The sequence below is a fragment of the Vitis vinifera genome, chromosome 10 (assembly GCF_030704535.1).
Source record: "Vitis vinifera cultivar Pinot Noir 40024 chromosome 10, ASM3070453v1".
In the NCBI taxonomy this organism is placed as follows: Eukaryota; Viridiplantae; Streptophyta; class Magnoliopsida; order Vitales; family Vitaceae; genus Vitis; species Vitis vinifera.
The window spans coordinates 920,495-935,844 of NC_081814.1; the positions used below are offsets into that span (position 1 = coordinate 920,495).

The window sequence follows — 15,350 nt, forward strand, 5'->3', positions numbered from 1 at the left end:
AAATATATAATTTATAAATATCCTCTCTACATGCAAACCTAAATAAAATAATAAAAATGACATGTCAATATGATGATATGAATATTGGATAAAGATTCTTCGAGTAAATAAATGAGTAATCTCTTACAAAAATAAATAGTTTTTTCACACAATCTATACAAAAGAGATGTTACCTTTCTCAAAATTAGTCAGCTTGGGTTCAACAACACTGAGTAAAATCTATATGACTTCTGATAATTATACTCATAAGATAATGGGGTTTCGATCTTAAACAATAAAATCATCAATAAATGAAACTCACACTCAACATTGTTTTTCATCAAAACCAAAATATAAGCAGCTTTTAAGCAATCACCCAATAATAGGAACTTTTGGACAAACAAATCAAGCCCATACATGCTCATATTGCTCCTCTTTCAAGCATTCTCTCTTTTTCCTTTTGCAAAGTATACAAGAAACGATTACAAAGAAGCTTACTTTTGCCACTTGATACAAGGGTGCTCTTAAAGAGGTTCATTGCCAGAAGAAACAGATACTATTGACATTTACAAATAATATGCTACAACACCTAGAACAAGGTCCAATATCCCACCAACCTCCACAATAGACAGGATTAGCTGAGATGCTGAACACCACTGAACTTCCTCTCTCATTATCCATACGCAGAATCCACTTCATTTTGTTTCACTTTGCCACTTTTTTGGTTTCTCATAATAACCACCAGCCAAATATGTCAGTTTGGCAATTATACCTATGGCTTACATGAAGAAGATGTTGAAGTCCTTAACTGTTAGTTCTTCCTCAAGATTTGGTAAATCAGAACTATAAAATAAATAAACAAGTAATCAATTAGTATGGCAGATAGGGTCTCATCATATATATATATGTATCCAGGTGAACTTATACTCGTTTACCTCTGTGAATTTTGATTTTTCTTTGCTTGCAGCTCCAGAATCCTCTCTTCTATTGTGTTCTCAGTTACAAACTTCACAATTCTAAAAGTTGAAATGTTTCTTGTTAGATGATTTGGTGAGAAGATAGGATCTGTGGATGAAAAATTAGTAGTACCTTACTGCCTTGTGCTGACCGATTCGGTAAACTCCATCACAAGCCTGCAACTCCACAGCAGAGCTAAAGAAGGGTTCCATCAAGAAAACCTAGGGACCATTACAAGAGTAAATTTGAAAAGGTAACATACTTAGAACCTAAAGGAAGCAACCAAAGCACTTGTTATTTTCCAACTTCCCGATAGATAGGACTAGTTTGTTGCCATTGCTATTCACAAGGCAACTGACAATATATATAAAAAGATGCACAGGTGGTCTCTATGCTATTCGTTTTTACATTTCATTGATTGTAATTTGTATGCAAGATAGAATATTTTTCCATCCTCATATCAAGGCAGCTAAGCATTGCTTGGATCAGGGATACTTTGTGTGAAAGTGCAAGGGAAAGAAATAAAAAAGAATGGAAAATAAAAAATAAGTTTAAACTCAATAAATTTGTTATCAAACTTCTTCAAATCCATTCATATTTTACATAGAGAATGGAAAACTTGAAAATTTACAAGTTTTTAATATATCTTCTTCTTTTTTCTTCCTGTTTCCAATAGCAAACAAAACAAGGTAATTCCAAATTCCGTCTGATTTCTCATAGTAAACCAAACAAAAGAAAAGATTCACTCACATATGATGCAACAGAGAGATTCAGGGAAAGACCTCCAGCTTCTGAAGTAGTGAGTAAGATTCTGCAATCTGAGTCATTAAAGAACCTTGATACCAATGCATTTCTTGCAGCAACATCCCCCACCAGCTTAACACAATTTATTTGAGACTGCAAAGGGATCAATATATGTAAATGGTTATAACCTTGCCATGTTTAAAAAGAAAAAATAAAATAAAATAAAAAATTGAAATCTGCATGTCGTAGTCTACCTTCTGCAAGGAGTAATCAATTAAATCCAAGAAAGAAACGAACTGGCTAAAAACAAGAGCTTTTGCAGAACCATCTGTTTCTACCATGAATCTGATTTCTTCCCTCTTTGAACCATAAAAGTTAAACAATTAAGTTGAAAATAAATAAAGGAATAAAACAATAAACAAAATATAAAAAATCTAGGAAATAGTTAAGATACATGGAGCAAAAGAGAAATGGAGACAACCAATCTGTCATAGTCAGGATGAAGAATAAAAGATAACTTCAATAATTTTGATATGGAGCATACTCAATTAGAACATTGGTTTTAATAATCCCAGACATATGATATAATTGTGCATAGAATATATGTATATATGTACCATGTGTTCATTCATGTATTACATTGGAATGAAGCCATAGGTAATCCTAGAAAACCATAGTTTGATTTGAGTAGTGTATTTTTCAACCAACATAATGTCACGTCGATAAACATTTTCTAATGAGAGGGTCATTTAGGAAAAAGAATTTAAATGTATCTAAAATACAGTACTTCCATCATTTGCTAGATTATTTAATTGAATCACTTGCAAGTTAGGATTCAAGCCTTATTCTTAGTCTTCCTGTTCATGGTTTAGGTTCTTTTTGGATGAGGGATTTGAAATTTCTGTAAATTCCATTTAAGATTAATATTGGATCCTAGTGAACACATTAGCTATCCATAGATCTAAATCATTGAAGATATGGTTTATTATTTATGTGGTATCCTACATTTTGTAGACAAACATATATCGTGTTAAATGGCAATATTTTGTCATGACTCTAGGAACTTGGATTGTGGAGTTTGATTGCTTATGCTCTTTAGTCTTTGTGATCCCTTATATACACACACACTCGTTTACATGCTTTAGTGGCAAACACTATTGTTATATTTCACATTAAATTATAATGAGTGAACCAGATCAACTAAAAATGAATTTGCAAATTCTCCCATTGACAATTGTTCATTCTTAAATCAAGGACAGGAAAGAGATTATTGTAGATCAGGCATACCAAAGCTTCAATTTTTGTGCTTGTCTGAAACTCATTGAGAGCAATTCTGTTTAAGATACTTGAGGATTTAAAGTCCTTAAAGGTTGTTCCAGAACCAGCATAGTTCTTCAATGTGGAATCATTCTTCTTCATTGCTGATTTAACAGAAAATGGTGTTGGGCATGCAGGACATAAAGCTACTCCAAAGGCTGGAGCAAGAGACTGCAGGCAAGTCTTACAAAAGACATGCTTGCAAGATGCAACCTGAAATAGAAAGGAAAACAGAAAATCCTTCTTTGACACTGGATGGTGCTATGTAAGAGACTACAAGAATGGTAACTCACCACTTTATCTTCTAAGGCCTCATGACAAATGCCACAGACTTGATCAGCAGTAGCCAAACCAATCATATATTTAGAATAAATCACAAGATATGGGTGATTGAGTGCCTGTGGAGTTACAAATTAGTCAAATGCATTGGTAAAAATTTTTTTCATTGGTTGGCATTGAAAGTGTAAAACTACATGTTTCCATTAAAAGGCCTAAAGAAATTAACTCAAACTTTATCAAAAGTTGGCCTTTTGGATTGGTACTTAAAAATCCCTATTGTAATGTCCTGGATAATAGTTAAGGAGCCACTAAATTCTCATGCTATAGAAACTAGAATGGTCACTGACCTCAAGTAGGCTTGGAGCAAGTTCATTGTTTGCATACAACCACAATGGAGTTCTTTGAAAGTCCACTATTTATGAATGTCCATGTCATGGGAAAATAAAAATTAAAAAAATAATTCAGGAAACATGCAAGTTTTCACAATTTAAAGTGCATTGGTGACTGATTCCAAGCAGGGGTGCAGGTTCCAGAACAATAAGTGCAGTATACAGTGGAGTTCTTCAAAATATTTGCATTTTCTCTTTTACTTCACAGGAAACGAAAAATAAATAAATAAAGTAATGAACATAGCTGTAAATTTTCAAGTTCTGAAGAGTTTTCAAGCTCCTGTGGATTAGTTAGGTGAGATCAAATCCTTAACAGAAACTCAAATCCTCCTATCCTTCTTTTGCTTATGTTCAAGGATTAACCCATAAGTAGGCAGGAATAGTGAAGAGAGAGACAATAAATAGGCAAGTTGATCATGTTGCTTTAATAAGAGTCAATCTCCCTCATTTGACAAACAAAATTTCATTTCAAAATTCACCACCAAAGGATCAGAAACAACTGAAGAGTTTAAGCTGAAACACAAAATAAAAGACGCTCGAAAGTGATTAAGCTTCAAATAAACTAATTTGTTCACTCTTAAAAGATATTAGTGTTGTGAATGGCAGACAATTCCTTTCCCTCCATCATAAATTATCAAACAGCCTCCATACACAACACCTCACCCAAGTCCATCCTCTGCCCCTCCTTCCACATGTAATGTCTGTAGGCCCTACTCAAAACGCCATTCAAAGCCCATAAAAAAGCAAATCCAATACCTATATAACCAAAACAACTAAAAAAGGGGAAAACAGGTCCCCTTTGTCTCAAACCGCAAAAAAATTGTCCAAAAAGGCCTATTAAACTTCTATTGATGAGTATGAAAAAAAAACTAACAAAATACAAAGCTATAATCCATATCTCAAATCTCTCTATAAACCCTATTTAATTCCTAACTCACATAACCACCTATTTACATGCCTTTTGCACTATCTAACTTGCACAAAACTCCTTATCTACCTACTCAATTGTAGAACCCAAATAGTTCTTCCTTATAGCAGGAAATAATTGCTTTCTCCAAAACATGCATTTTGGCTTGATTATCCGACCATGATATTCAATCATCTAATTTAAAGACTTGTTCCTTTTATGATCACTTCTAAACAAGCTAATAAGTTCATTATCTCCATTATCCACTTGTGTCATCCTTTCTAGAACCAACAAGGCAAACACAATAGTAATGCTCTTCTCAAAAAGGCATCCCTCATGGAACTCTTACAAGACCCTCATCAAATCCTTGCACTCCAAATAGAAGCCTTGATACAAATCAAAGGCTTTAACTACCTCCAGCTCTCTCACAGTGCTAGCCACTTCTTATACTTCTTCAAAAGGTGTCCAACAATGCCTTCCCGTATCATCCATGTAACTTTGCTTCTTTGTTCCTTCTCTCTTCAAATCTTAAGTTCCCAATACTTTTCAAATTTACCATTTCATCATTTTATTTAATTTTAACTGTATTTGTCATAAAAAAAATTATATTGTTGTTTATGAACATAACCCAAAAAAGTCACACATCCCAATTGGGGTTAATTGCATGAATCCTCTCTTTCCATTCGGTTCTAAGAGTTATTCGATTTTTTACTTGAGCAAATACCCGAGAGACTAAAGCTTTCATTCATATAATCACTAACTAAAATCTGCCACCTATGTGCTAATTTAGGCACTTGAGGGTTAGACTGAATATAAATGATGGCTTAGGCAACACTATAGGCAATTTTGAACTCATTGATGTTTCTTGAAGAGGCAAACTGAACCTGGTGGAAGATAATACTAAGGAACTTGAAGAGACAACGCAGTGTGCATTTCCAAAGCTAACATGTTCTCAACATCGCAGAAGTTACAGAAATGAACAATTGAACTAGTAGAGATGAATATTAAGAAAAATCAACTAACGCAGGATTTATGGTAGAGGTGGCAAGATATCTCTTGATGTTTCTAGGAGAGCTCTGGTGAACATGGTCAGATAATGGCAAATTAACTTATTTCCAAGATCTAAATGGACTGATATAGAGAGGAAATTCTATATCAAAACAATGCAAGAAAAGCATATTCATGCTTCACCTTCTGCAACTGTGTCAAAAGTCTAATTATGCAAGCGCAATCTATCCATGAGTGTTCAGCCGTAACATATCTGCATGCCACAAAGCACAGCAATAAAGCATGTCCTCAATCAACTTCAGCATAACAATTATACAAATAAGAAAAGAAAAGGAAATGAAGTGAACTTTAGTAGCATTAAAGACAAGCTAAGATTTAATTCTTAACATACAGAGTATGTGAAGCCACAAGGAATACCAACTCCATATCAAGATTTGACTTGTGTAGTTATGGTTAAGAAAATTCCTAAGGTAAATGTTAAAAGTACTAATTATGGAGGAAAGGTAGAATATGCCTTAACATTGACAAGTTTGCTTATATGTGGTGGATACATCATATGGACAACCAATCCATGTAGGTATTTTTGAATAAGAAAGCAGTTGATTTAGTCCCAATCCACCTTAATTTCCATAAAATAATTTTCTACTGCATTTTCTCATCACATGGATATGTCAGAATGAATGATGTACTTCTAAGGATACATTTAACACATCATCATACTCTAAATTATAGGAAAAAAATGGATACTTTCAAAATTAATGTCTAAGAATTTGAGGATTAGATGGACTTAACCACCTACATTCACACCAAGGCCTTACTCTTGCTCTCAAGTATGTGGTGCATGTTGAAGCCCCACTAATTTGTTAAGGTGACTTTACCCTACATGGTGCTCTCATGCAAAAATCAAGTCAATCTATGCATCAAGCCCATAGAATTGTTATTTTTATGCTAGAAACCTTAGATGCTGCGTACAAGGACAAATATGTTCATATTTATTGGTTGTAATGCATAGTCAATGTAAATTTGATGCTATTTGCCTTAAATGCAAGGCCTAAACACATGTCATGTTTGTCTTGATGGTGTCATGCATAAAAAGGTTCCAATACATTTTTTATATATATATAGGTAAATTTTTGTCCCCATTGGGACTTGAACCTGGAACTTCCCACAAACCCTCTCATCCCTTTACCACTTGAGCCAAAAAGGGTTCCAATACATCAAACCTACCTTTTCCACATTATAGTTCAATGCAAATATCAGTCACTAAATACAACTGAACATTGCATAGGCATAGAAATAACAAAAATAGGCATTGTCAAAGACTCTTAAATAAGCCTAACAAGAGCTCCTATGTTTGTTTAGGCAATACTGAAAATATTTCTTCTCGTGAAAGCCCTTTTTGGAAAGCAAAGCCATTATTGCTTTCCATGAAAGTCCTCTTTATGGCTTATGTGAAAAAATTCCCCTTTTAAAATCATGACTTTAGTTTCATCTTTAGCTTCTAAATAAATTCAAAGAAAGAATTTACTCCAAAAAAACCTTCTTTTTTTTTTTTTTTTTGATAGGTAAATTGTTGGGGGTTAGTGGGATACACCCAAAAAAGTCTATAACAATACTCAAATTTAAAGTAGGCTAATAGAATGAAGTAGTAATCTAAAGGCGGGTGGCAAGGGCTAAAGTAAAAACTAGTCTTCCATGTACTAAGAGCCAAAAATTAGAGAATTAATCATTCAAACTAACATATAAGAGAAAGAGGCGAGAACGGGGATTAGAGTAAATCCTTATATTCTATGTTCTCAATGGCTTTTCCTTTCTTCAATAACCAATTAAAAGGAATGGAAAATTGCACCAGGGCAAATAAACACATGCTAAAATGTATGAAATCTACAACATTTTTTTTTTTTGATAGGTAAAGATAATTCATTAAGAGCCAAAAGGCTAGAGAAAGGGTATGAAATCTACAACATAGTTAACTAATATATATGATGTCATATTTGTAAATTTTGGTCAAAAAAAAAAAAATGTTAGGTTAATCGAAAAAGGGAAACATTCTATACATTCATGCCCATATGTGTATATATGTGTTTATGTATGTATCCGTGTACTAGCACATGAAGTGAAACCTAGAACCTTCCTTTAGCCAAGTCTTAGGGCTTGGGAGAAGAAAGAATCATATCGAAAGAAGTTAATAACAAATTGATTTTATAGCTAAACACTAAAGAAAAAAAGGAAAAAAGAGATATGGTATAGAACTTGGTTGTGGAAGGATGACACACCTGTTAAAATATGATCGATATTTTTCATATAGTGTCTTATAATACTCTTCTTCTCTAATATCTAATGCACATCGTCTCACTCTAACCTATAAAAAATAAGGAAACAAGAAAATCAAAAAAAAAAAAAGACAAAAAAAGGAAAAAAAAAATAGCTCAAGGATATTATTTATGAAAAAGTAGTTAGAAAAGCTACACCCACAATTTTAGTTGGAAGGCAAAGTTCTTTTCTACTTTCTTTAGTGCGCCTTAACATTATACTTTTCAGAATCTTTTGGGTTACCAAAGTCTTGGCTCTTCTTTTTGCATCACCTTCCTGTCTCATTGGTTTACCAACATACTAACAAAGAACAATTAATAGATATAACCAAGGTTCAATAAATGAATTGAATTTTAAATCCTGTTGACAGTTGAGTGAAAACAAAATTCGAGTATCATAAGTTTTAAGATCCATTATGACACTCCAAAGAAGTTACTTTAGAACAAAAAGAAATTTCCAAAATTAAGAAACATGCTATTCATAGATTTCTCTATCACCAAACAAAAGAACTGTTGCATTGGAACCAAAAGCACACAAAGAGGATACAAAGAAATTTTTTATTAAATATGTCCAATTTATCTTTCAAGTATGTTACCAATTTAAAACTCAAAAATGATTCAAAATTGAAAATTTTTAGAAAGTAAGAAAACCATTTTGTTGATCCTATGATAACACATTAGTTCTCATGTTGAGTATCATAATTTCTTCAAACTTCTTGTTTTATAAATGAACTCTAGCTCTTCCTACTTTTTCGCATTATTCATTGATTTTACTTTTTTGAAATTCCAATCGAAATTCCTAACATGAAAAAGAAAAAAGGACATGTCCTTACTAAAATTAGGCTTCCTTAATGATAAAGAGGGGTATTATCAAACATAGTTTGCAGGATTTTTGCAGCTAGATGCATAACATTATCCTACACATCAATATCTGGCTTTTCCCCTATCTTTCATAAATAAAATCACATGAAATTGTTTTAATTGAGACCCTCAAATTTGATAGAATTTTAGATCTAGAGTATATTCTCATATTCAGGATTTTTACTAAGGCTACATTTGAATCATGGAAACTATTAAGGAAGTATAGGAAGGAAGAAAACAAGGAGGAAAAAGAGAAAGAAAGAAAAAAAAAAGGAAAAAAAAAAAGAAAATATCAATTTGAACATATTAACTTTTTTACTAGGTTGTTTTTCCAATACTATTCCTATTTTAGAGAATAAAGAATTTTAAATGCATAGGGTTTTCAATAATTCTCATTATATTTCATTTTCTTTCATGTTTTTTGTGACAATACAAACAAGAGAATTGGAGCTTCCATCATATTGCTTTTTCCTTTTCCCATTACGTTCAATAATCCAAATGGAGTTTAAAATCCTTTGCACCAAGATCCAATCATTGAGGTTAGGATTCAAGAAACAATATGATTGATAATGTAAAACTACCTTTTTCCACCAGGAAAAGCAATAGTTATGAGCACAACGATGTTCGGGCCTACAAGTGTAGAGCATAAGTCAAATGTGAAGTGAAAATAAAATCGCATATACAAATTGTAAAAACAAGGAAAAGATAATGATTTCTTTATGATACTTAATAGAAAAAATCAACTTCGATATATTAACTAGTGTGATGCCTAGCTAGCACACTTAGAATACACTTAAATAGCGAAATTTTCTCATGAAAAAGTAGAAAAGAAAAGGAACTTGAGGGTGTCAACACTCAAACCAAAGGATTAATAGAGTCTCACCTCTCACATCTTAAAGTGCTAAGAGATCTCCCTAAACTTTATATTGTCCATTCAATAACAACACATTTCTATAGAAAACATACATCCACCTAAGTGGGTGTCAAATATAAAAAAAAATAAAAATTTCTTTGTCCATTCTTAATATCATCATACATCTAAAGAGGACATGTCTATTGCCTCACATGCATTCCAACACCAAGGCAATATCAACAAGTAACACAACCAAGAAATATTAGAGCCTTGGAAGAAAAAACACACGTGACAAATCATTATAATGCTTTGAAAAGAAAGACAATCAATGTCCATGTTGCAATAAATGTGCATACCCTATTAGCTTTTGGAATAATCTATGCTAATCTATCTATTATTATGTAGATAAAACAGCCAAATTGTTGTTTATCTCAAATTCGATTTTCTTAAAAATATTATAAAACAAAAAATCATATCATCTTAAAATATATTTTTAAAGAAAAACACAACTTTTTCAAATAGTAATCATTTACAACACCACAACTTCCCAATACTCCTCTAAGAAAAATCATCCAATCTTTAAATTACTCTTCCTTGGTATCAAAAAATGTTGTTCCACACTTGAAGTGTTTTTTTTTTAAGTAATAATTGTTTTTATGTAGATTAGAAGGTTGTTCATTCCCTGATTCCTCCTTTCTATCATTTGCCTTTGTCTTCCTTTTACAAATTCTTACATGAACTTGAATTTGCTTTTTTTTCTTTAATCTTAAAGTAAATTCTTTATAGTAAAAATTCGATTAATCATATAAGCTGACTTTTTAACACAAATTATAAATTTTGACAAATTTTTTTACATACACTGAAATTTTAGGAAGAGGATTATAAAACTATTCTCCAATAACAACAAAGACATCCCGATGCTAATTTTTTGAATTGTAGATCTTCTAGAATTGTTTGTTAGATAATAAATTGTCACTAAAAGAACTTTTTTTCTTAAGGAGAAATCTATGCAAGATTTTCTCTTTTTCTCAAAGATAATAATTGTTCATTATACATCTTACCAATTTTTATTATCAATTTATGTCTACAATAAGGTTTTTCTCACACGTGCATTTATTTGTTTTTGGTGACTAATACTAATAATATGCCAGCAAGCTTTAATATGAGAATAGGGACAATATAACAAAATCTATATACATTTAAAAGTGGCATTGACCTAGTACCAATATAGTTTTTTCTGGAAGCTATTTCGATCCAAAATTCATAGGTCATGGTATTTCCAAATAAGGACACTGAGAAGTCAATTAATAACAAACATACATCACACTCCAGTTGTAGAAATAAAAATACATTCTTGAATAAGTGCATGTAAAAATTATTCAATACATACATGATACTAACTGATTTCCAGTCACAAGAACGACAAAAGTAGTATGCATAAGGAAAAATTTGCAGGAAGCGGATCTGCATACACAAAAAAAAAGTATCAAACTTATCTCCAAATCTAAAACCTATACCATGCTAACCTAATGGTGATTTGGAGTACACTAACCAGTGAGTAAAGATCTTGGAAATTATTCTGAACTGGAGTGCCGCTTAAAGCCCATTTGTATGAAGACTTCAAAGAAAAAATTGCTCTTGTAGTATAACAATTTTTGTTTCTTATGGAGTGAGCCTACATCAAAGCACAAAAACTGTTGTAAATAATTTCATAGGCACATTATGTTGAAACTTTTCACAAAAAATTTACCATTTTTGTTCAAGTGAACCAAAACTTCTATCTAATTTATGACTTCTTCAAAAGTCAATGACATACATTTGGCCTAAATAGATTCCAGCTATGTGGCAGACCCATAGCCCATCAAAAGAAATACTAAATTGCACTTATTTATCAGCCCACTGTCATCTTCCTCTTGGAAGGAATAGTAGGAAATTGAAGGATAAAGTACTAGAAACCGAAAAAATTACTTGTCAAATCATAGAGTCGTGACAAATTTTATTGAAACATGTTTGCATCCTACAAACCACAGTGAGTTGAATTCCCAACTGGTAACCTGAGGTCACATGACAAGGCCTCTAAATAAAATTGAGCCCTTAGCTTACTTTTGTATGTCAATTCTAGTACATGCATCTTTCAAACCTATATACACATATACATACACATAAACACATCATCTAACAACCCAAACACCAAGTTCAGGGGCATTATGGTCAATTCACATCAAACTCAAGGCCCAACATGTGAAATGGCCCTAAAAACAAAACAAACTGTGGCAGATCAGGGGCATCCCATACATAGATAGATTTTATTGAAACATGATTATATACTACTCACCTCAGCTGGTTGAACTCCTAACTAGTAACATGAAATCACTTGAGAAGGCCTCTAGACACCATTGAGGCCTTGGCATATGTGATTATCAATCTCAGTACATGCCTATATACATATACATATACATATGCATACAATACAGACATGAATGCACACATATCTACCATGCCTAAATTTATCAAAAAATTCTGATTGAACCTTTTCACACATAAGATACTTCAGTATGATTTTAGTAGATTGATGCAAATATACCTCATCCAGAATAATCCGTTGCCACTTAATTGAGTGCAAAGAGAATTCCGTAGTGATTGATGGACTTGACTTGAAAGATGAAGTGTCTGCCTTCTTTTTCTGCTTAGGATTCTTCTTTTTTTTAGTGCAAGAACTCTTCCCTCTACTACCATCAGAATCACTTGTATTATCTTCTGAACTTGCACATCTTGCTTCCATTTTGGAAGATTTCAGTTTCTCCTCAGACTCTCTCTCATCAGTTCCAACTCTCCTTCCTTTACAATAAAATGTGTTGTGTGAAGCAAGATCTTCGGGAAACCTCCACTTCCCACACAATTCACACCTTGCCATGTAAGAGGTCTTGTATTTTGTAAACATAGTCTGATAAGTTGTCAGAACAAAATCATAACTCGATAAGTCATGAACCACCTTGTTTCTGTCATCCCCGTGATAGACCAACACTTTGGTGCTCCCTTGAGGTGTACAACGACCAATCTCCTTCTCCCAATGCGACAGACAAACTGGAGGACAAATAATGAGTGTGCATCTAGTTTCTGGCAATTCTGCTGACTGTGAACTGGATGAAGGTAATGCTTTAGATGGTCTAGCGTCAATTCTATGGATTGGCTTTTTTGCAAGAACCAGTGCAATGACTTGGATTGTTTTCCCCATTCCCATCTCATCTGCAAGAAGCCCTCCTCTAAAAGGTGACTCCTCCTGCTCTAAAGCCCAAGTCAGCCATTCCTTTTGGTGGCTCAAAAGAGGTACAAGAAAAAGTGGGGGTGCCTCAGTAGTTTCCAAAATCACTTCATCTTCGAAATCAATAAGATGGTTTTTTATTTCAAAAAAATCTAGAAATGTCTCATAATCTTCTTCCAAAACTTTCCACTGTAGTTTCGGTTTGCTCTGTTGCTTTTTTCGCCCTCTCTTTGGTCTATGCTCTGATGCATCTTCCTTATCATCATCAAAAACATCTTGAAGTCTCCCTTCATCATCTTTCTCCCTTTCTGGTTCATCAAGTATTTGTAAAGAAACAATACCAAAATTAGGTTAAAAAATTTCTCTAATTTGAGAATTCACAAACACAAGCAATAAAAAAATTCTATAGAATGACCACCTGAATCTAGGGCTAAAGTTTTCTGTCTCAACAAATGCTAAAAACAAAGCACTCAAGTCCCTTGATCCAAATACAACCATTCAATTTGGGCCATAAACTCAAAGCTTCATTTTCTTAGCTTTTCTTCAATTTTACCAAAAATGAATGCTGAGTAGATACTCTTCGGATTAGGTTTTCTATATATATATATATATATATATGTAGACACATACATTTACACAAACACATCACATTTTATTGCTACCTGAAGTGAAGTTAAACTTTCTCAAATTCAGCAACTACAATTGCTGAGGCAAAGGGAGAATAAGGGAAAATGTTCATCCAAATTTGCCTAGTTCAGCTAATTGGCATGGAAGATTTGACATTTTCATTCCATATAACAAAAGGAACAAGAGCCATAAGGTCAAATTTTCATGACTGGACAGAACAACTACCTTATTTCTCAGAAAGCAAAGAAGACAAAGAAACTTCCTATTACAGAATTCTCCAGTTTAAAGGTACCAATCCCCAGTTTGGTTGCTCAGAAATTTGAAGAAAGAAAATAAAAGAAAACGAATCTTGATTCTCATGAAAAATGAAACTCCAACACAATAAAATCCAAATAATAGTACAATTTTAAGTTTTTCATTCTTTCTGGTGCCAAATAACATAAACCTAAAACTCAAACTCTCAATTATTTTCTTTTCCTGCATTTTCTTACCAACCAAACATACCAAATCACCAAAGAAAACAAGGACCCCACAAAACACAAACCTTCCTCGCCAGCGCTGTCCTCCTCCTCCTCTTCTTCAGAGCTTTCTAGGGCTGCAAAGCTCTTAGCTTTTCAATAAGGGGAAAAGAAAATGAGTCGGAGATTGGGAGTAGAAGCATAAGATAAAATGGTGAAACACAATTAACAAAACTTCTGATACTCACGTGGAAGGGCAGCGATGCGATTAGACCTGCGAACCATGTTTGGAAAGACCGAAAATGATGGAATGAAAAGTTAGGGTTTTGTTGCAGTTTGCTGAGAATTTCAGAGATTGAAAAGGCATAAGTCGGTGAGTGGCACTCTGGAGTCTTGAGCTCCCTTGGGCGGGAAAATTGTTTGTGGCTTTTTTATTTATTCACGGAGTCAGTCCTCGCACGTGCCAGGCGTTAAGATGTGAGAGGTGAGGCTATTAGCCTATTAATACTTCCGATTTGAGTGTTATTGTATTGTCTCATATGGCTCGGGGGAGTGAACCGTAAAGAGAAGGGTTTCACAACAAATTATCCTTTTTCTAGAGCGCAGGCATGCTAAAGAAACAAAATCAGTGTCTGTTGGTAAGTCATGTATGCGCCACTACAGTCTTGAACTAAAACAACATTGGATAAAAAGTGGACCTATGACAAAATATCGGAAGTGTGTCAACGAGGGCACTGGACCCCAATAGAGGTGAACTATCGTATCCCACATTACTTGAGAAGTGAATGGTGAAAAGTCATATACGAAGGGTTTTCATAACACATTATCAATATATTTTCTTGAACGTATAGACCTAATAAATAAGCAAAATGGGATCTGTGTGTGAAATATTGGGTGGAGAGTGGGGTTGTGATTGTTATATTATATGTTTTTAATAATTTCACCATTAAATTTCTAAAATGCAAAATGGAGCGTAAATATCTCAAAATTCCAAGACTTATGATATTGAAAAGGTATCACCAATCTAAGGCCCCCATGTACACATATTGATCTCACCTTAATTTAATTATTTTGTACTAAACAATTTGTTATTTTGCAATAATAGAGGCCACCATGTGAAGCTTCTACCTTGTAAGAAAGGATGTGAGAAATAATGAAGTCCACATAGTAAAGTAAAAGTTCATATGATTTAAGATATAAATACGAGGAAGAGAGAAACAAGACACCTTTTCTTATTTAATAGTTTCATTTTTTTTATTCTCTAATATTTCATAAGATATATATTCTTTATGTTATACTATGATGATTATGTTTCATCAAGGAGAGGCAATTGATAATTAAATATTAAAAAATAAATCATGTCATACATTTCTTTCATTCAATGATATGATCGTGTA

General features: G+C 33.1%; 1 protein-coding gene across 5 annotated transcripts; it reads right to left on the minus strand.

Annotated features, from left to right (window-relative positions):
• Window positions 1–397: 397 nt before the first annotated feature.
• On the minus strand, window positions 398–14,688 carry LOC100253670 (ATP-dependent helicase rhp16). Of its 5 annotated transcripts, none has more exons than XM_059740248.1 (16): window positions 14,202–14,685; window positions 14,040–14,105; window positions 12,191–13,176; window positions 11,159–11,281; window positions 10,997–11,070; window positions 9,335–9,383; window positions 8,056–8,169; window positions 7,857–7,942; window positions 5,764–5,833; window positions 3,291–3,395; window positions 2,968–3,210; window positions 1,935–2,039; window positions 1,687–1,833; window positions 1,069–1,157; window positions 915–995; window positions 398–822 (listed from the first exon to the last, which is right to left on the minus strand). In XM_059740248.1, exons 1-16 carry the CDS (start codon window positions 14,236–14,238, stop codon window positions 759–761), a joined length of 2,439 nt encoding a protein of 812 aa, XP_059596231.1. In that variant the 5' UTR covers window positions 14,239–14,685; the 3' UTR covers window positions 398–758. The 5 variants fall into 5 exon arrangements, with proteins under 5 accessions (XP_059596231.1, XP_010655381.2, XP_059596232.1 ...); XM_010657079.3 differs by having other exon boundaries at window positions 8,056–8,193; window positions 14,202–14,684; XM_059740249.1 differs by lacking the exon at window positions 8,056–8,169 and having other exon boundaries at window positions 14,202–14,684.
• Between the last annotated feature and the right edge of the window lie 662 nt (window positions 14,689–15,350).